Genomic DNA, 22,552 nt, shown 5'->3' with positions numbered 1-22,552 from the left:
AAAAAGGACATCAATTGGGCCATGCCAATTCAATCTTCATTTTGACAGAAGTTGACTTAAGTGAAAACATCTTTGTAAGTGCAAAACATTTTTGGCAAAGTGAAAAATAGAAAACTTCAAACCTCATTGATAAAAAGGAGCTCATGATTACCCACTTAAACCTTGGTAAGTGCAGTATTTACATGTGTAGTAATACTCAGATATGTACATAGTGCGTGTGTGAACACTTAAGTGTGTATACACACGCCCCAAATGGCTCTTGGATAAATTCAATCCTTTAGCAAGAGTTTGGGGGAGCATGGTTCACAGTATAGATTTTTTTTTTTTTTTAACCATTTCTTGTTTGCTAGCAAGAGGTCTCGGTGAATGCCAACAGAACCTTGGTACTGTACCACTTTAATTCCTACAAAAACAGGGCTATTTAGGAAAGCTCTGCACCTCCAGCCCATCAGTGTGCCTTCCAGAGGGGATTGAAGTATACCCAGCCATCGCCCTGAAAGAGAAGGAAGGAGGAATTACATGGAGACCTCTCAGTAGACAAAAGGAGAAAAGCAAGGGTAGGTGCCCCAGTCTCTGATATAACAGGATAATACAGGGACCTCTGCTAGTCTGCACATACCTGCTTTGTTCCCAATGTCTCATCCAAGCCAACCAGTGACTTCACTGCCCCTCTTGGCCTGGCTGCTTTTAGAACCCAAGATAATCTTCTATCTGAGTATTGGAATGACCAAAATATACAGGGACTTTGTTACTTCACATCAAGATTACTTGGCAAAAAAGCAGTTTGACACAGCAGAGAAAGGTGGTGACTGGATGAATGAACCAACTTAGAAAGAAAAGGCATAGCTTACACGTGAACCCAAACCAGTGACTTATCCCACCATGCTGCAGGGGTGAGACGCCAGAGAGACTTCAACAGGCAGTAGCCAGAGAGAGCAGCACACAAAAGAAATGACCACCAACCAATGAAGTACAGAAAGGCAAGAATCAAAATGGCAGCTAAGCCAGAAGGCAATGTACATTACCATTCAGGAGTTGGGATGATTTTTATTGTTTTCGTGCCCTCAGGCCTTCTGTTATCAATGTTCTGATTTTTATTAAACCCAAGTAAAAGAATTTCTTATTGTTTAATGTACAGCTTTCCACAGAATCCAGGCAATATAGCTGTCTCAGGGACAGGACCCCACCTCATGGAAGGGTTCTTAAAGGATTTACCTCATCTGGGCAAAGGTCCCTAAAGGCAGTGCCCCCCAACCCCCACCCCCAAGCATCCTGTCTGAACCAGAGTCCAAACTTCAAGTGTCCTTTCAGTCCATTTTTCTCAGTTCCTGACTTGGGGAGCACTGGTGGCTTGCTGCTCTGACTATAAGGCCCCTACTAAGTTGCTATGTTGCTCTAAGTCACCCCATAGCCTTATGTCTAGAAAGAATGAGCTATATTTGTATCAGAAGTTAAGAGATTAGTGGCACCAGGGCTAAAGAAAGACCCACAGATACATTTTGATTGGTATTTAAATTTTTAAAATTTCTTGACATTGGGCTGGGGAGATAACTCAATTGGTAAAGTGCTTGCCTTGCACTTGATCCCTGGGTTCAATCCCCAGCACCACAAAAAAAAAAAAAAAAAAAAAAAAAAAAAAAAAAATTCTTGACATCATGCAAATATCAGATTTCCCATAAATATCCAGATTTCTGGCTTGGCATGAATAATTAGATAATCATTCTATGCTGACCTAGACGTGCGTGGCATCTCCTGCTTGGGACAGAGACTGACATTTGCCCCGTTCTCACTGACCACCTCTGTTACTAGGCTCCCGAGGGCCTACTTTGCAAATCGTGGCTCCTACCTTTTTAAAACTTACTATTCTGTTCCAAGTGCTTCCTAATTACTTTATAAACAGTTAAGAGTATAAGGGCCTCTATGGGGCATACCGTGTCTTGCCCACTTGCCCAATGGGGTGGCAGCCACGTGGATATTACTTCTGCCTTCCAACATCACTTTCTTAAGTGACAGCCGTGACAGCATTTCAGGCAGGGTAATCACACTGGTCTTCCCTAACACATCCATCCCATGTGGCTCACAGGAGGTAGAGCCCTGAGAGGCAGTTCTCCATCATGAGAGTTCCAGCCCACCAGGTGTGGGTTGGCTGTGAGGCACTTCATAACTGATATGTTACTAATGATAAAGTAACAAAGAGTTATGGTTTCCTTAAATAGAACAGTATTCAGATGTGCAATCCCATTCCTTTCCCTTCCAGCAGGCTCATGGGATTTTCTAATGGAGGGACACTAGAGGGGAAGTGTCAATAGCTCAGTTCTGCCCTCAAGATGGTTTTAGGCTTCAAGAAATTACCATGAGTGCAGTTACAGGACTATCCTGAATCCTGTTCCAAAGCTGGAGCCAGAGCTAAGATGCCCCTAATTGATCCCAGGACCTCCCTTTCGCCTGTACCCCTGCATCCAAACTGGTGAGCATGAAAAACCCATCAGCTTCCTTGCCCAGGGTAAGCTCTCATGAGCAAGAATCCATTAACAGGCAGCAGAGTTACCTCCTGGATAAAATATTTGGGCTGCCATGGTGTGCGGAGATTTTCCCGTTTTCGTTCCTCTACCCGCTGTTTCTCTTCCAGGCACCGCTTCTGCTCTGTGGCTGCATCAATGTCCCCCAGTCGCAGATACCGGGTAACCTCCTGCCAAAGGTTCCTGGAGAGGCACAGAGGAGAGGAAACAGTGTGAAGAGGTCAGCCAGCTGGAGGATGACAAGAGAGTGCCCAGGCAGGAAGGGAACTTGGGCAAGCCACCTCCAGAGGGAGCTTATCCAGGTATCGAAGCTGCCCAAGCCAGGATTTGAACCCAGAGTTACCTGGCTCTGTGACTGTGCTGCCTTCATTCTACTTGTCCCAAGCAGCATGGCTTTCTCTGGGCTCTGAGTTTCTGGAGCTCAGATCTACCAATAACATCAGTAGGCAGTATAACATTACTACCAACAATAATCGCGGGCACTGACATGGCATTTACCATGTACATTTTTAAGCATTTTACATTTATAAATCCATTTAATCCTCCCCATTCCATGATATAGATGTTATATTATTCCCATTTTACAAAGAAAACTAACGTGTAGAAGAGTAAGAAGAGGAGGAGAAAGTAATGGTGTGTGTGTTTGTGGTGTAGGATCCATCATTTTCCCCCAGGCCTACACAGAAAGCTGTCTCTGCTGCATTCCTTCACTGTAGAAGTAGCTAGTCTGTCTTCTAACATGCAGCTCTCCTCAGGACTTCCCAGGGACCAGCCTGGATTCCAAGGAACACCCCAATCTAAAGTGCAAAGAACCATGGTGGGGCTGGGGTTGTGGCTCAGCAGTAGAGCACTTGCCTAGCATGTGTGAGGCATTGGGGTCAATCCTCAGCCCCACATATAAATAAATAAATTTTAAAAATTGACAAAAAAAAAAAAAACATGGTAAAGCAGGACACTGTCATGCACACACTTCCACACTGAAATGCATCAGGAAAAGCCTCAATTTCCAAATAAAAGGAGCCATCAGTTTTCAATGGTGCCTCTGTACCCAGGAGGCAAGTGGAGGCTTCTCATTAGATCCCTTTCCACAGGGGATACCCCTGACCCTTTCTGCAGGCAGGGCTTATGTGCAATAGGAAACCTTGAATGTTGGCCTCTAGGCTGAGAAGGGACAGTGGGGCCACCAGCAAGTCAGGGACAGCAAGCAACACCTTCTGAGGAGGATTGACGCCAAGGGTCATGTTCTCCTTCCCACCACTCCTGCCATGAGTCTCCCATACAGACCCTGGGAGCACGACGTAATGGCCTGTTCTACAGCAAAAGAAGCTTCAGGAGCTGCAAAATGAAGCTAGGTCTTAGGAAGAACTAGAAGAGAGGTGTACAAAGATTCCCAGCACAATGAAATGATGAATGTTGAAGGAGATGGAAATGCCAGTTGCCCTGATTTGTTCATTAGACAATGAATATATGTATCAAACTATCGCACTGTACACCATAAATATGTACAATTATGTCAATTAAAAAAGGAATTGGACTGAGAGATGTAGCTCAATGGTAGAGTGCTTGCCTAGCATGTTCAAGACCTGGGTTCAGTCCCCAGCAACACACACACACAATCGGCCAAAACAGTAAAGGGAGATAAGGAATCAACTAGAACTGTTCATTACTCCTCATGCCAAAGGAAGAATTGGGTACAGGGACATCTAGAATGGGAGATCCTCTCTAGGACAGTGGCCCAAATTTAGAGGGCAGAGACACCCAGGGACTGGAGAGGAGAAGGTGGGGCAAGAACTGGCCTACAAAGAGCTCACAAAGATCCAACCCAGAGAGCCACCAGACCTGGGGGTCAGGGGGGATGAGAGTGTGTGAGGACTCAGCTGAGGAAAGCGCTGAACACCAAGCTAAGGAAAAAACAGCAAGGGAAGGCACCTTCAGGGTGGGGAGGGACAGGCACAGGTTAAAGCAAAAGGAAAGCCAAAAGGAGCTCTCACTGAGGGAGACAACATGGCAAAGGGTGGACAAGTGGCTAAGGCCAGGTGTGCCTGGCATCGCTGGGCACCAGCTTTGCCTTTTGCTGAGGGCTTTCACCAAGGCAGGACCCCTGCTCAGACCACACTCGGCACATCAACAGGTGCGGACAGAGTATCTGCTCTACTCCTGATGGGGCACTGGTTCCCTTCCAAGGGGACTTGCTGGGGACTGGAGGCCTCCTCAGGCATGTCACCACTGTAAGGCCGAGATGACTGGTCTAACCACTGGTCCACTAAGTCATGCTGATGGCCCTTCCTTTGCACTGGGGACCTGGTGGGAACAGGGAATGCAGGTTTTCTAAGCAGCAAGGGAGTCCTCGGACCAGCCGCTCTATTCAATGCTGTTTGCTCCCCAAAGAACAAAGTGGGTTGGCTCCATTTCCCTGCAGTCCAGCTCCACCTTTCAATAAAAGTACACAAACACACCAGACTCCATCCCTGCTCCAGGATGAATTCTGAGTTCCCATAGGCTAACAAGGCAGTAAAGAGCCTTAATGAAGGGTAGCTCAGCTGCTAATATCCTCAGAAGAACAGCAGCTGGACTATCACAGTTGTGTTCTCAATGGCCAGACTGGAAACAACCATCAAGTCATGATAAGACCCACAGGATTACTTGTCCTGGGAATTCTCCATCACAGCCAGCATGACCAGGGGCTGGATTTTATTCCTTACTGCAGCTTTTTCCTTTTCCTGCTACCACTGCTCAATGGGTTGGGTTGAAAAAAGGATGCTTGGACAGAGTTCATGACATCCATCTGGACATAGAGAAGTTATACTCATTATCCCCAAATAACAAGGATGAGTTGTTCTAATACTAATCCTACAACAAAGCAAAGGTTCCAGGATGCTGAAGCTCTGTTTTTATTAAGCTCAGCTATAATGTATTATTTATACACCTTGTGTTCCTGCTTTGTTTCCACTTAACAAGCACCTCTTTTATTTGGCTGTAGACTCTTCTAGTAATAGCAAACCCTTCTGCAGAATCATTTGAAATTTCATTTTAACCTTACATGCTATCTATAAAAGAGCAGCATACTTTTAGATTAGAGTGAGGGTTGGCAAGCATTTTCTGTAAAGGGCCAGACAGTAAACATTTGAGGCTCTGCAGACCATATGGTCTATGGTCCGCAACTACTTAACTCTGCTGTTGCACAGGAAAGCAGCCATAAACCATATGTAAACCATGTACAGCTGTGAACCGTCATGGCTCTGTTCCAATGAAACTTGGTTTATAAAACCAGTCACAGGCTGGATCTGACCCATGGGTCATGCATAGTTTGCTAACATCCTAGATTGAAAAATCAAAATGGCATCTTCCAATAAGATTCTGCTTGTGTATTTGCATAAATGTCACTTTAAGGGGCTGCACTGTATTCATACCATAGAGTGGACATACTAATTGAGTGTATACTCCATAACTCACCAACTATTTTCCAAATGCTAGACAGTTAGGTGGTTTCTTTCTTTTGTTTAGTTCCCTCCTCTGCCTCTCTTCTTTTTTAAAAATCAGCTTCCTAAATCTGAATTTAGGAATTTTCCCAAGAACAGATTCCCAGCAGTAGCAAACAAAATTAAAGTGAATTCATTCGTTTAACACTACTGATCCATACAGGTAAACTCCTCATATTCCTACTAGGAGGAAACAATTTTATTACACCCTTGCCAGCACTGAATTTTTAAAAATAACACTACTAAGCTGGGAAGAAATAGTATTTCACTGCTTCATCACACAGTTCTTCAATTATTAGCAACTCTGTAGTTGATGTTGTAGTCAAGCAACACATCAGCTGTGTTGACAGACATTTTTCAGGACAGGCATTAAAAGTCTGTCTTAGACATCCATTTTCACAACTCTTATGTAATATACTGCTAGAAAGTTCAACCAGAGCAATTAGCCAAGAGAAGAAAATAAAAGGGAGAAAAATAGGAAGGGAAGAAGTCCAATTATCACCATTTACAGATGAGCTGATCCTATACTTAGAAGACCCAAAGGCGCCATCAGAAGACTTCTAGAGCTAATAAACAAATTTACAAGGCAACAGGTTACAAAGTCAGTGCACAAAAATCAATAGCTTTCCTATACACCAATAATGAATCTGCTGGAAAGAAATCAGGAAAACAATCCCCTTTCACAATAACCTCAAAGAATAAAATACCTAGGTTTAAATCTAACCAAGGAGGTAAAAGATCTCTATGATGAAAACTATAGAACACTGAAAAAAGGAATTGAGGACAACACAAGATAAGACCTCCCATGTTCATGGATAGGCAGAATATTGTTAAAATGGTCATACTACCCAAAGCAATTTACAGATTCAATGCAGTAGACTACAAATGTCAAGTTCAATGACAAAAATATCAATGATAATCTTCACAGAACTAGGAAAAAAAAAAGTTCTAAAATTGATTTGGAAGAATAAAAGCCCAGAATAGTCAAAGCAATTCTTAAAAAAAAAAAAAAAAAGAAAAAAGAAAAAAGAAAAGAAAAGAAAAAATGCAATGCTGGAGGCATCACAGTACCTGACTTCAAAATTATTCTACAGAGCTACAGTTAACAAGAACTGCTTGGTACTGGCATAAAAACAGAAACATTAGGGCTTCAGCACAGAGTAAGGGTCCCAGGCCCAGACGGCAGGACTGAACCCCAGGGAATGTCGCAGAGGAGGGCTGCCCAGCAAGAGACTCACTCACAGGGCGAGGCTCCCTGGCCCAGGAGGTAGGTACAGACCCCTGGGAACGTCGCAGAGGACGGCTGCCCAGCCCAGGTGGTAGTTCTGGATTGAAGGGAACTTCTCGGAGGAGAGCTGCCCAGCCAGACTTCCCCACCAGGTGAGTCTCCCCGCCAGGCAAGGCTTTCCTACCGGGGCGGTAGAACCACAGACACAGGCCCAGACCAGCCACACCCCAGTCCGCAGTCTAGTCCCCCTTTGGCTGATCATCGGTCAACAAGTGGAGGCACCTCTGCTCACCAGCAGGAAATATACCCTACCTGAAGGCCACCACCCCTAGAGGGGCAGATTCTTTGTGGAGCACTGCATTATCAAGTTCCTCCAAGACTTAAGGCTACTGAAGGCTAGGAGGTGAGTTATTGGAAATCTACAGGGACACTGTAAGTCAATAGAGGAAATCTGCAATATCTCAGAGTTTCACTACTAGAGGGGTAGATACCTGACCAATAAGAAAGCAAGGGAAGAAAATGTCCCAAACAAACCTAAAGATGCTACATCAATAAAATCCAATGACAGCATGGCAGAAGAAATGTCAGAAAGGGAGTTCAGTTGGTAGAGTGCTTGCCTTGCAAGCACAAGGCCCTGGGTTCAATCCCCATCACTGTTAAAAAAAAAAAAAAAAAAAAAAAAAAAAAAAAAAAAAAAAGGGAGTTCAGAATGTACATAATTAAAATGATCAGAGAAGCAAATGATGAAATGAGAGAGCAAATGCAGGCTTTGAATGATCACACCAATCAACATTTAAAAGACCAAATGCAAGAAGCAATAGAACATTTCAATAAAGAGTTAGAGATACTGGAAAAAAACAAAAACAAATAGAAATCCTTGAAATGAAGGAAACAATAAACCAAATGAAAAACTCCATAGAAAGCATAACCAATAAGATAGAACACCTGGAAGACAGAACCTCAGACATTGAAGATAAAATATTTAATCTTGAAAACAAAGTTGACCAGAGAAGATGGTAAGAAATCATGAACAGAATCTACAAGAATTATGAGATATCATGAAAAGGTCAAATTTAAGAGTTATTGGGATTGAGGAAGGCACAGAGAAACAAACCAAAGGAATGAACAATATATTCAATGAAATAATATCAGAAAATTCCCCAAATCTAAAGAATGAAATGGAAAATCAAGTACAAGAGGCTTTTAGGACTCCAAATATACAAAATTACAACAGACCCACACCAAGGCACATTATAATGAAAATACCTAACAGACAAAATAAAGACAGAATTTTAAAGGCTTCGAGAGAGAAAAATCAAATTACATTCAGGGGGAAACCAATACGGATATCAGCAGATCTTTCAATCCAGACCCTAAAAGCTAGAAGGGCCTAGAACAACAACATTCTTCAAGCTCTGAAAGAAAATGGATGTCAACCAAGAATCTTATACCCAGCAAAATTTACCTTCACATTTGATGACGAAATAAAATCCTTCCATGATAAACAAAAGCTAAAAGAATTTACAAAAAGAAAGCCGGCACTACAGAATATTCTCAGCAAAATATTCCATGAGGAAGAGATGAAAAACAATGATGCAAATCAGTAAAGGGAGGAACTACCCTAAGGGAATAGCCAAATAAAGGAGAAACCAAGTTGTGTCAAAAAACCAAAATGAGCCAAATGACTGGGAATACAAATCATATCTCAATAATAACCCTGAATGTTAATGGACTGAACTCATCAATCAAAAGACATAGACTGGCCGATTGGATTAAAAGGAAAGATCCAATAATATGCTGCCTGCAAGAGACTCATCTCATAGAAAGAGATACCCACAGACTAAAGGCAAAAGGATGGGGAAAAACATACCTTGCACATGGACACAGCAAAAAAGCCAGAGTATCCATCCTCCTATTAGATAATCTTCAAGCCAAAGTTACTCAGAAGGGATAAAGAAGGACATTTCATACTGCTTAAGGGAAGCATAAATCAGCAAGACATAACAATCATAAATATCTATGCCCCGAACATTGGCTCATCCATGTACATCAAACAAATCCTTCTCAATTCCAGAAATCAAATAGACCACAACACAATAATACTAGGTGACTATAACACACCTCTCTCACCACTGGACAGATCTTCCAAACAAAAATTGAACAAAGAAACCATAGATCTCAATAACACAATAATTTAGACTTAACAGACATATATAGAATATACCATCCAACGAAGAGTGAATACACTTTCTTCTCAGCAATACATGGATCCTTCTCTAAAATAGACCGTATATTATGCCACAAAGCTACTGTTAGCAAATACAAGAAGATAGAGATACTACCTTGTATTCTATCAGATCACAATGGATTAAAATTGGAAATAAATGACAGAATAAAAACAAACTACTGCAACACCTGGAGATTAAATAATATGCTATTGAATGATGAATGGATAACAGAAGACATTGGGGGGATTAAAAATTCTTAGAGGTAAACAAGAACAAAGATACATCATATCAAAATTTCTGGGACACTATGAAAGCAATACTTAGAGGAAAATTTATTTCATGGAGTGCATTCAATAAAAGAAGGGAAAAAAAATCAACAAATAAATGACCTAACACTACAGCTCAAAGCCCTAGAAAAAGAAGAACAGAGCAACACCAAAAGTAGAAGACAGGAAATAGTTAAAATCAGAGCTAAAAATCAATGAAATTGAAACAAAAGAAACAATAGAAAAAATTGACAAAAAAGTTGATTTTTGAAAAAATAAAAAAAATTGATAAATCCTTAGCCACACTAACAAAGAGAAGGAGAGAGAAAACCAAAATTACTAAAATTCGGAATGAACAAGGAAATATCACAACAGCACAATTGCAATACAAAACATAATTAGAAGCTATTTTGAAAATCTATACTCCAACAAAGTAGAAAATCTCGAAGACTTCAACAGCTTTCTAGAGACATATGAATTACCTAAACTGAACCAAGAGGACATACACAATTTAAATAGATCAATTTCAAATAATGAAATAGAAGAAGTCATCAAAAGCCTAACAACAAAGAAAAGTCTAGGACCAGATGGGTTCTTAGCCGAGTTCTACAAAACCTTTAAAGAAGAGCTCATTCCAATACTCCTCAAAGTATTCCATGAAATAGAAGAGAAGGGAACCCTCCCAAACTCATTCTATGAAGCCAATATCACCCTGATACCTAAATCAGACAGAGACACATCAAGGAAAGAAAATTTCAGACCAATATCCTTCATGAACATCGACCCAAAAATTCTCAACAAAATTTTAGCAAATCACATGCAAAAACATACTGAAAAGATGGTGCACCATGATCAAGTGGGTCTTATCCCAGGGATGCAAGGTTGGTTCAACATCTGGAAATCAATAAATGTAATTCACCATATCAACAGACTTAAAGTCAAGAATCAAGTGATTATTTTGATAGATGCAGAAAAAGCATTTGATTAGCATCACTTCATGCTCAAAACACTAGAAAAAATAGGGATAGTGGGAACATTCCTTAACATTGTAAAGGCCATCTACGCTAAGCCCATGGCCAATATCATTCTAAATGGTGAAAAAAACTGAAAGCATTCCCCCTAAAAACTGGAACAAGGCAGGAATGCCCCCTTTCACCACTTCTATTCAACACTGTCCTTGAAACTCTAGCCAGAGCAATTAGACAAACCAAAGAAATTAAAGGGATATGAATAGGAAAAGAACTCAAACTATCCCTATTTGCTGATGACATGATTATATATTTAGAGGAACCAGGAAATTCCACCAGAAAACTTTTAGAACTCATAAGTGAATTCAGTAAAGTAGCAGGATATAAGATCAATGCTCATAAATCTAATGCATTTTTATACATAAATAATGAATCCTCAGAAAGAGAAGTTAGGAAAACTACCCCAATAGCCTCGAAAAAAATAAAATACTTGGGAATCAATCTCACAAAAGAGGTGAAAGACCTCTACAATGAGAACTACAGAACACTAAAGAAAGAAATTAAAGAAAACCTTAGAAGATGGAAAGATCTCCCATGTTCTTGGATAGGCAGAATTAATATTGTCAAAATGGACATACTAACAAATTGCTATACAGATTCAATGTAATTCCAATTAAAATCCCAATGATGTACTTTACAGAAATAGAGCAAGCAATCATGAAATTCATCTGGAAGAATAAGAAACCCAGAATAGCTAAAACAATCCTTAGCAGGAAGAGTGAAGCAGCGGGTATCGCAATACCAGAACTTCAACTATACTACGAAGCAATAGTAACAAAAATGCATGGTATTGGTACCAAAATAGACAGGAAGATCAATGGTACAGAATAGAGGACATGGACACGAACCCAAATAAATACAATTTTCTCATACTAGACAAAGGTGCCAAAAATATGCAATGGAGAAAAGATAGCCTCTTCAACAAATGGTGCTGGGAAATCTGGAAAACCATATGCAACAGAATGAAATTAAACCCCTATCTCTCACTCTGCACAAAAATCAACTCACAATGGATCAAGGACCTTGGAATCAGACCAGAGACCTTGCAGGTTATAGAAGAAAAAGTAGGTCCAAATCTTCAACATGTCAGCTTAGGATCAGACTTCCTTAACAGGACTCCCATAGCACAAGAAATAAAAGCAAGAGTCACTAACTGGGATAGATTCAAACTAAAAAGCTTTCTCTCAGCAAAGGAAACTATCAGTAATGTGAAGAGAGAGCCTACAGAGTGGGAGAAAATCTTTGCCACCCATACTTCAGATAGAGCACTAATTTCCAGAATATATAAAGAACTCAAAAAACTCCACACCAAAAATACAAATAACCCAGTCAACAAATAGGCTAATGAAATGAACATTACAAACTACAAGCAATGGACAGATATATGAAAAAATGTTCAACATTTCTAGTAATTAGAGATAAGCAGATTAAAACTACCCGAAGATTACATCTCGCCCCAATTAGAAACGCAATTATCAAGAATACAAGCAACAACAGGTATTGGCGAGGATGTGGGGAAAAGGTACACTCATACATTGCTGGTGGGGTTGCAAATTAGTGCAGCCACTCTGGAAAGCAGTGTGGAGATTCCTTAGAAAACTTGGAATGGAACCACCATTTGACCCAGCTATTCCACTCCTCAGTTTATACCCAAAGGACTTAAAATCAGCATACTACAGTGATGCAGCCACATCAATGTTCATAGCTGCTCAATTCACAATAGCCAGATTGTGGAACCAACCTAGATGCCCTTCAGTTGATGAATGGATAAAGAAACTATATACACAATGGAATATCACTCAGTCATAAAGAATAATAAAATTATGGCATTTGCAGGCAAATGGATGAAATTGGAGAATATCATGCTAAATGAGATAAGCCAATCTCAAAAACCCAAAGGACGAATGATCTCACTGATAAGTGGATGATGATACCTAATGGGGAGTGGGAGGGGGGCAAGAATGGAGGAAGGAGGGACTGTATAGAGAGAAAAGAGGGGTGGGGGGGAGGAAAAAATGACAGAATGAATCAAATACCATTACCCTATGTAAACGTATGATTACAGAAATAATATGCCTCTACTTCATGTACAGAGAAACGAGATGTACCCCATTTGTTTACAATTTTTTAAAAAGTCACTTGTCTTTCAACTAATAATCAACCAATAAAGTTTGGATTTTACTGATTGCTCTTAAAAAAAACCAAACAGACACATTAATCATTGGAACAGAATAGAAGACACAGAGACAAACCCCCACGTCTATAGTCGTCTGATCCTTGACAAAGGAGCCAAGAACATACACTGGAGAAAAGACAGTCTTTTGAACAAATGGTGCTGGGAAAACTGGTTATCCTATGTAAAAGAATGCAACCTGACCCTTATCTCATATCCTGCACGAAAATCAACTCAAAACAGATCAGAGATCTAGGAATTAGACCAGAAACCATGCAACTCCTTCAAGTAAATATAGGATCAACACTCCGGCATATAGGTACAGGCAACAACTTTTTCAGTAGGACCTCAAAAGCTCAGGTAAGACAAATAGCCAATGAATATATAACAAAAATTCAACTTCTTTAGCAATTAGACCATGCAAATCACAACTACAGAGATTTCATTTCATACCAGTCAAAATGGCAGTCATCAAGAAACAGTAATAAATGCTGGAAAAGATGTGTAGGAAAAGGAACACTTTTATGCTGTTAATGGGACTGTAAATTAGTACGACCACTACAGAAATTAGCATGGAGGTCCCTCAAAAGAACAGGCCTGGATCCACCATATGACTCAGATACACCACTCCTTGGTATTTATCCTGAAGAACTGAAATCATCATACTGCGGTGATACATGCATAGCTATGTTCACAGCAGCATAATTTACAATAGCCAAACTATGGAACCAGCTGAGGTGTCCATCAACAGATGAATGGATAAAGAAAATATGGTATATATACACAATGGAGTTTTATTGAGCTATATAAAAAAAAAAAAGAATGAAATTGTGTCATTTACAGAAAAACAGATGGAACTTGAGAACAAGTGAAATAAGCCAAACTCAAAGTCAAGGGTTTTGTTTTCCCTCACAAATGGAAGCTAGAGGGGGAAAAGGAAAAGAAATGTTACCGGGAGTAGGTGGGGGCAGGGGCTCTCCAGAAAATTGAAGGAAAAACAGTAGAGGAAAGGAGGGAAAGGGGAGGTTCTGGGAGATGAAACTGGCCAAATTATATTGTTACATCATGTTCGTGTATGAATATGTAAAAAGGAATCCCACTGTTATGTTGTGCCAATAAAAAGTACAGGAAAAACCGGATTAAAAAAAAAAAGTCTATCAGACTATTTCTACAGCCCACCCCATAAGTGCAGGACAATTAAACTAAAAGCTACATGGGTCTACCCTAAGGGACAGATGGGAAATTCAAGTAGCTGGGACTCCTGGCCAGTGCCCAGGAGCTGTGCTTCGAAAGCTTCCTCCCGCTCCCTGAGTCAGTGAGGCTGGGAGACGCACAGGCTGGTTCCCACCTGGACTCCATGGGCCCCTGCTTCTCCAGAGGCCTGATCTTCTTAGGGTACACTGGTAGTGAAGTTGTGTCGATGACTTTGGTCTCCCCATTGCTGTAGGTGAACTCCAAGGTACCGTTCCACTCCCCGTGGGCTTTACAAACAATGGTGTTGGTTGGGTTGTGCTTCACTTCAGCTGTGACCCTGAATTCGTGAATGAGCCAAATGAAAACAGATTTCAAAGGAAGTACTTGTACTTAAGAGTTTTTTAGGCAGGTTGTGGAGGAGGTTCCCCCCCCCTTTAGTTTTACTCTTAAAATATCCTTAAAAAAAAAAACAAACAAAAACAGGTGAAATCTGAATAACGTCCATAAACTGGTTAATGGTAATTAAGAGTAATTTGTTAATAGTAGAAATGTTTACTTCTTAGTTCTTATAAACATGCACATATATAAGATGGAAATCTAACAGTCGAGTGAAAACAAACTCTTTTCTCCCCCAAAAGCATCTAACAGCGCTATATTTCAAGCACAAAAAGATTATGAGTGGAGAGAGAGCTTTTCAGTCCTTAAATAGGGTCAATTCTGAATGTGGGTCAAGCACAATCCCAACAGAGCTCACGCTGGGAAAGGAGGCAGTGGCCGGCCCAGCGTCCACGCACCCTGGAAAGCAGGCTGAGCAGAACTGACCCTACCGGCCTCCAGTCAGTACCTTCCAACTCAGGGGCAGCTGGAGGGGAATCTTCAACCTCCCTTGAAAAGGGCTTTGTGGAAATTTGTGACCTCTCTCCTTGCTGCCTCACCCCAGGGAACTCTAGGTCTCTGCTTCTGAGTGAGAGCAGACGCCCACCCACCTCCTCACTTTGTAGTTTTCTGCACAGTCAGAGCAACAAAGCTAAAGCAGGAGGCTAGTCCAAAGCAGCCAAGGGCCAGGGCTAAGGTCCTCCGTACCTGAATTGGAGTTTTCAGATACAGGCATGGGAGCATTCTCCCTGAGCCTGAAAACTGTCCCAGTTCCTGGGTGGCAAGGCAGAGGCTTGGCCCCAGGGACGAGGTGCACAGTGGGAGATTATGAGTGGTGTGCTGTACCACGTTTAACAACTGGCTCTCTCTGCAGGGAAACACCAGTCCCGTCTGCCTCTGTCAATTTCTGTGTTAATTCCACTACCAACATGGTATCACTGAATGCGCAGCCTGGAAGAAATATACAGTCAGCTCATGTGAGCCAGTGGCTTCAGGGAGCCACTGAAAATGTCCTTGTGTGAACACCAATGTTTTTCTAAGGAAAAGGGCAAAGACAGAAGCTTGCTCACACAGTAGGTCTGCTCTTTAAGGAGTTTTTTTTTTTTATTGCTGGAGCCTTAAAACCACTTGGTGCTTCCTCAAACAGCAGACCTCTCCTTCAGTTTAAGGCTAGGGTTTCCCAGCTTATAAAAGGGAAAAAAGATGGGCTGGGGAAGGATCCCATCTGATAGGTACATGACCCAGGATTCAGGAGAGTGAATGGAGCCCGTTGAACAAGAAACCAGGAGCTCCCAGCAATGTCTAGACTCACAGGCCAAATCATTTCAGAGCGGAGGAACAGGCTGAGGCCTCGGAAGGCAGAGTCCATTGTAACAAACAGAAGCACCGTTTATTCTCTGGGGTGCGTTCTGCAAAGGCTTGACCAAAGCTTCCCCCATCCATTAAGAGTGGGGCAGGCGCCAAAAAAGCCCTGTGAAGTGGGGAAACAGCCTCTTGCAAAAAATCTGCTAGCTTTATTTCCACTCGCTAGAATTCCATGTCCCCGGTCCCCCAGGGACAGGAAAGTTCAGCATCGCCACAAGGCGAAGCCGCATCCCACCTGTGCACTTTCCCGCCGTAGAAGGGCTTGGTGTGGAACGTCACCGTCGCCGAGTACCCGGTCTTGGCGCAGTTGATGCTGACCTTTCCTCCGAGCTCCACCCACGGGATGGTGAGGATGGACCGCGCGTAGGCGCTGGGCAGGGTGAAGACGTACTCTTCTCCGTGTTCCAGGAGCCTCAGCACACCTCCAGGGGGAGAGGGGGCAGTCAGGCAAACGGCAGGGACAGGGGCCACTAGCCGAGTAACGCAAGATGCTCCTGCCAGCTGCCACCACTCCCGCCTCCCAGAGGTCAGCCTCCCCCTGGCCACGTGCTTGGCTGTGAGCCGGGTGCTGCAGGAGGCACTGAGAAGGCACCACGCACCAGACAGAAGGGTGCACATTCTGCCCTCAGGGAGCCCTCAGGGAGCCCAAGCGAATGCCGGGTGTTAAGCAATCATCACACAGACACAAAATTGTAATTGTGATAAAGGCAGAGGGGAGAGGTGCCCCGGGCCAATGAGGCCTCCAAAGGGAAGTGCTGATTTGGTAAGGGACAACTGAGCCAGGTCAGAGTCAGAGTTTGCAAAGGCCCTGAGGCAGGAAGCACCTGGTGAGCCTGGAGAGGCTGAAAAAAGGGACCCCCCAGAAGGCAGGTGGTGTGCAGAGGCCCACCCCACCAGCGACAGCCAGACCTTGTCTTTTGAGTTCTAAAAGGCACATTAAGAAGTTTTGCCTTTATTGTGACAGCAAGAGACAGCCACAATAGTTCTCATGAAGTTAAAGACATCAGACTCCTTGGCCTATACCCAAAGGACTTACAATCAGCATACTACATAGATATAGCCACATCAATGTTCATAGCCGCTCAATTCACAATAGCTAGACTGTGGGACCAACCTTGATGTCCTTCAATTGATGAATGGATAAAGAAACTGTGGCATATATATACAATGGAATATTACTCTGCCATAAAGAATGATAAAATTATGGCATTTGCAGGCAAATGGATGAAATTGGAGAATATCATGCTAAGTGAGATAAGCCAATCTCAAAAAACCAAAAGACAAATGATCTCACTGATAAGCCGATGATGACACATAATGGGGGTGGGAGGGGTTAGTGTTAGGGTTAGGGGTTAGGTTTAGGGTTAGGGTTAAGGAGGGGGGCAAGAATGGAGGAAGGAAGGACTGTATAGAGGGAAAAGAGGGGTGGGAGAGGTGGGGGGGGAGGAAAAAATAACAGAATGAATCAAACAACATTACCCTATGTAAATTTATGATTACACAAATGGTATGCCTTCACTCCATGTACAAACTGAGAAACAACATGTATCCCATTTGTTTACAATAAAAGAAAGAAAGAAAGAAAGAAAGAAAGAAAGAAAGAAAGAAAGAAAGAAAGAAAGAAAGACATCAGACTCTACACCTGCTGTCAACCAGGGGTGGGGAGCACCATCCCACCTACTTCTAGATCATAGGTTCTCTGAGGACCCAAGAACTGGGCTTGGAAGGGTATCAGTCCTCTCAAAAAATTCAGAATTAGGTGGGTTTATCCATATCCCCAGGGGAAAGGCCACACTCTTCATGGCTGAGATGCCTACTCTAAACTACACACCTCCCAGGGCTGCTGTGTGGGTTGTGTACCGAGGTCCCACAGAGGCCCTTGGGATCAGCACCAGGCCCTCTGCAGCACCCCATTCCGGCGCTGCGGGCCTTAGCTCCCTAAGCAAAGCCTCCCCCGTGCTACTCCAGCTCAGGCCAGGCCACACCATCATCAAGGGCACCGTGGGCCCCACGAAGGCCAACATACACGGCCAGAGGTAGTTTGTAACGTCTCCTCCCTGGTTCCTCCACCGCAGCAGGTGAAGACTGTGCCCAAGATTCCATGTGTGAGCACTTTCTGGCTGCCACTTTCCCGGGGCTCCTCATCCCCACAGCCATGAGCCTCGAGACGTCGCATACAGCTATCATCACCGTGTTAACAGGAAGAGATCGAAATTCAGCTCAGCCACTTGGCTCATCACTGCCCTTCTCTGAGGCTAGCAGACATCTAAGTCAACTAGAGCTGGAATCAGAGAGGGACGGTGAGGGGCAGCAGGGAAAGAGGGAGGGAATGAACTTTTGGTTCAGAGGAGGTCGCCAGGGGAGTGTCAGCCACGTGGGGCTGATTGACACAGAGGCGTCGTGGCTGCTGTTGGCTTCTGAAGTCGACAAAAGGTGCATTCAGCTATCTATCATTCCGCTCGCCCTTGAAAATTCCTTAACCGCCAGGAGCTCCAGGAGACACAGCACACTTAGCTCTCCGTTTAGTCCACTAGAGTCGGTTTTCCCAGCCCACAAAACAGAGGACTGGTTCTGGAAACCCAAGACGACATGCTGGTCTAGAGCCCTTCCCACGTGGAGGGAGGCTCACCAAGGGCCCGGCCAGGAGCTAAGACCACCAGAAAGCGAGGATTTGGGGGTTACTGGGAGTCACATGGCAGGACTGGAGGGCAGAGGGAGCAGCAGCAGTTTTTCTCTGGTTGTTTTTGGCCGGACTAGGGCCGGAACCCAGGGCCTCACACGGGCGAGCCAAGTGCTCTGCCCCTGAGCTACACCCCCACCCCCTCGCTGCAGCATTTACCTGCCCCCTCTTCCCCACTGGCTGGTTAGATAACTGAATAGGTGTGACGAATGCACCAATTTATGGTGCACACTCGTTGTCCTGGCACTCTTAACTTCCCTGTGACTCGGTTTCCACATCTGTAACATGTGGATAATGGTACGCATACTCAAGGTTTTGATGAAGATGGAGGAGGCGATTCTCAAACTCAACTAACTGCATCCTGCCACTGCCCCAAGCACCCTGAGGTTGTCATCTCATTCCTTCCCGACGACTCTTTATGGCAGGGTTTTTTTGTTTGTTTTTCGTTTTGTTTTGTTTTGTACCTGCAACTGAATTCAGGGGCACTTAACCACTGCACCACATCCCCAGCCCTTTTTTTTTGAGACAGGGTCTCACTAAGTCGCTTAGGGCCTAAGTTGCTGAGGCTGGCTTTGAACTTGTGATCCTCCTGCCTCAGCCTCCAGAGCCACTGGGATTACTTGGCATCTGGCTGACAAGTTTAACACTTAACTGCACCAAGTAAGCAGCCATTTAAGTATTTTTAAAGTTATTCTCTCAAAAAGGAGGGAGCTTTTCTTTTTCACCAGCACATACTAGTTTCTCAAAAGTTCTCTTTTTGGAGGACTTTCAAGTGATCAAACTTTGAAGATATTTCAGAACTCCTCTCCCCAAATGAAAACTAATCTGGACAATTATATACTGCATAGATTTCTCTACAGTTTTTTAGTTTTTGAGGGGGTTTGTTCATTTTTGGTACTGGAGATTGAACTCAGGGGTGCTTAACCACTGAGCCACACATCCCCAGACCCTTTTTTTTTTTTTTTTTCCTTCTTTCTTGCAGTGCTGGGGATTGAACCCAGGGCCTTGTGCATGCAAGACAAGCACTCTACCAACTGAGCTATATCCCCAGCCCCAGCCCCAGACCTTTTAAAAAATTTTTTTATATATTTTATTTAGAGACAGGGTCTCATCTGAGCTGCTCAGGGCCTCGCTGAGTTGCTGAGGCTGGCTTTGAACTTGTGATCCTCCTGCCTCAGCCTTCCAAACCACCAGGATTATAGGTATGCACCACATTGCCTGGACACAGATTCTTCTCTTTAATGCAAATTCCACACAGTATAATTTTAACCTATTTGTCCCACCGTAAAAATTATCTGTCCTGAAAAATGATGGGACATATCCTGTGTTCTTCCAAGTTAAGAGAATTACTATTTTATCTTAAAAGATTTTTTTTTTTTAGCATCTATCAAAATAAGTAAACGAGGGGTATTAAACTTTGATTTTTACTGACTCATAGGCATATGAACTAGTGCCCAGCTTCTGCTTCTGGAAAAGATGTTTTGAAACAATGCTTTGCATAAGAGATAGCATCACCACCCCCTTCCACTGGTCTACAGAAAAATCTCTTCCAAACCACAGAGAAATTTCCCTCAAATCCCCAGAAGTCAGCGAGCCCCAGAGCTAAAATGATGTGAAGACACTGACAAAATCGCATTCCTCTGTCTCTTTTCTGAGTATCCCCAAATGTATGTTCATTCATTAAATCACCTGTGATGATGCCAACTTAGTATTCTTTTTTTGTAGAGTTACTTTTATAAAAAAATGTTCTTAATAGGAATAAATGACCATATTAAAATTAGACTTACAAATGGGACTGCAAATGAAAGTTACTTCCTTCATTTGATTCAGAAGCTGAGAGAAGCTGAAAAATGCCACATAATCATTTGTGCTGTGGTTCAGACCTCAAGCGGGGAAATTTTCATTTGAAATCCCACAAACGAACTTACCAATAAACATAAGGTAAAGCATGAAGATTTTCAAACTGATCCACTGAAAACAGTTCTGTGTCCAATCTCAAACAAAGGAATCAAAATATTCCAATAGTAGTATCTGAACACTACAGATAGCACCTTGGGCGGGTCTGCAGACCCGGTGGCTGGGTGCTCCTCACCCCAAGGCCCACACCACTCTCAGCAGCCCTAACGCGTTCCCAGACTCTGACAAGCGGCAGCTCATTTCTGGGCATTGATCCTGGCATTTTGGGGGGTAGTGGTTGGAAGAACAGTTGAGGGCGGCTCAGCTCCCTGCAGTGGGGCTTCTGAAGGGGGTTAGAGGAGCTGTCCTTGTTTAAGGACATAGGCCCAGAGGTCCCTCAACAGCATCTCAGTTCAAGTCATCAGCATGGGGGTGCCCTCTGACCTGTAACCTCAGTGAACTCATGGCACAGGGAAGCACTTTACAATAGTCTAAAAAGATATTAAGATATCATTTTTAGAACAAGGGGCTGGAATGTTACTGGAAACCCAATCAATAAATTTGTGGAATGTGGAGGAAATAAATGAAGAAAAGATTCCCTCTCCTCAACACAAAAGGAACTCTAATGCAGGAACCAGAACCTTCTGCTTTGAAGTTTGGGGATTCTTAGAAGTATTTTTTGGTGAAAAATAAGATCGTATGTGACAAAGGGCACATCTGATGACTAGGAAGGAGAAGGGGGCGTGACTACTGAAAAGGGCTCAGGCAAACCTCAGGTTTCACCCAAGTGAATCAATGGTGTCCCTGTCCAGGTCATCTGCAGCAGGAATACACTGGGTGGGTGGCCAGGGAGAGGCCCTGCAGAGTTTCTCTCTAGAATCTTCTTTCTGTACTTAGCACTCCACTGAGAAGTTCTGAGCAGAATTTTAGAAGCAGCGCCCCCACCCCGCCTCCCCCCCAAAAAGGCAAAAGCAGCAAATTTGATTCTGCTTCAGCAATGGTGATGCTCGAGGGCCCAAGAGGAGGGCATCAAATGGCTTCTCACCCAGGATGTTAGGTGAGTGCCAGGGCTGTGCAGGGGGGAATTAAAGCCCTTGCCCTGGGTAATTTATCCTGCCAGGTAGCAGGGATGGCTAAGACCACGAGACATCACACGTCCAGACAGGGCTGGAAGGACCTCATCACTCACGCCAGGACAGGTCCAGAGGCCATGAGAGGAGACCATGTGTTCTGGGAGGAGACCTGGTGACGTGGCTTAAGTGAAAGGACTGGGCACATAAGAGGAGTGACAGAAAAAACAAAGCACAGAGACACAGAGAAAGGGGTGGGGGCAACCATGCCAGGAAGGAAGAACCGGTGTTAAAACAGGCACACGGGGGAAGCCACCACACACCCTACTCCCTGCCAAAGCCACAGCCGAGAGTGGAAGAGGCAGGCAGGGGCCACTACCCAGGAGGAGAAAGCAGCATCCTGGAAGTTGGGGAAAGGTTGAGTTTCTCTGACTTGTGAATTTCTGAAATCACTAAAAACGGATTTGTACATCTTTTTTTGTATAAAATTTCCAGATATCTGTCCAGTGGCAAGAGCCCCTACTCAGGGTCTCACAGCCTGGGACAGCTCTACTCTACACTCCAGTTTAAGAATCTGGGTTTCTCATGTCTTGACGAGTAGCAACAAACGTTTCTGCTGAGTGCACAGAAAACTCTAGAAAGGAAGGTGAATATTCTCTAGATGCCAGGAACTCTATTCTATATGAAGTATTATATTCGCCAAGTGCATATTCTGACTAATCCTAGATTTAAACTCTGCACGTGCATGTGTGTAGGAAGGAAGGAGAAAAATAAACACCTTCTCTCTGCTTCTCCCTTTGCAATGCCCACTCCCACTTTCTGTTTTAGCAGCCACACTAATGCTGCTAGAATCACGTCCACCCTCCAGGGAGTCCCATCTCACTCAGTAAAAGCCAAAAATCCTCTCAGGGCCCCCCCTGACCTCACCCCAAGATCTGCCTCCCCATCGTGTCTCTCCTGCCCCCTGGCTGCAGCCACAGTGGCCCCTTGAGTCCTCAGAACCCTGGTGACAGGCTCCAGTCCTGCAGCCATTGTACTTGCTGTTTTTGTC

General features: G+C 43.5%; 1 protein-coding gene across 2 annotated transcripts in view; it reads right to left on the bottom strand.

Moving 5' to 3' along the window:
- Window positions 1-262: 262 nt before the first annotated feature.
- Window positions 263-22,552, bottom strand: part of Osbpl10 (oxysterol binding protein like 10) — a 281,475-nt gene continuing 259,185 nt past the window's right edge. For both annotated transcript variants that reach the window (XM_047531595.1, XM_047531594.1), the window contains 4 exons: window positions 16,091-16,277; window positions 14,270-14,452; window positions 2,549-2,702; window positions 263-493 (listed from right to left, as the gene is read on the bottom strand). In XM_047531595.1, the coding sequence (XP_047387551.1) occupies window positions 449-493; window positions 2,549-2,702; window positions 14,270-14,452; window positions 16,091-16,277 (569 nt within the window). In that variant the 3' untranslated portion in view covers window positions 263-448. The remainder of the gene's footprint in view (window positions 494-2,548; window positions 2,703-14,269; window positions 14,453-16,090; window positions 16,278-22,552) is intronic.

This window comes from Sciurus carolinensis, chromosome 17 (assembly GCF_902686445.1).
Source record: "Sciurus carolinensis chromosome 17, mSciCar1.2, whole genome shotgun sequence".
NCBI classification, from domain to species: domain Eukaryota; kingdom Metazoa; phylum Chordata; class Mammalia; order Rodentia; family Sciuridae; genus Sciurus; species Sciurus carolinensis.
This window is presented reverse-complemented; position numbering and strand designations above follow the sequence as displayed.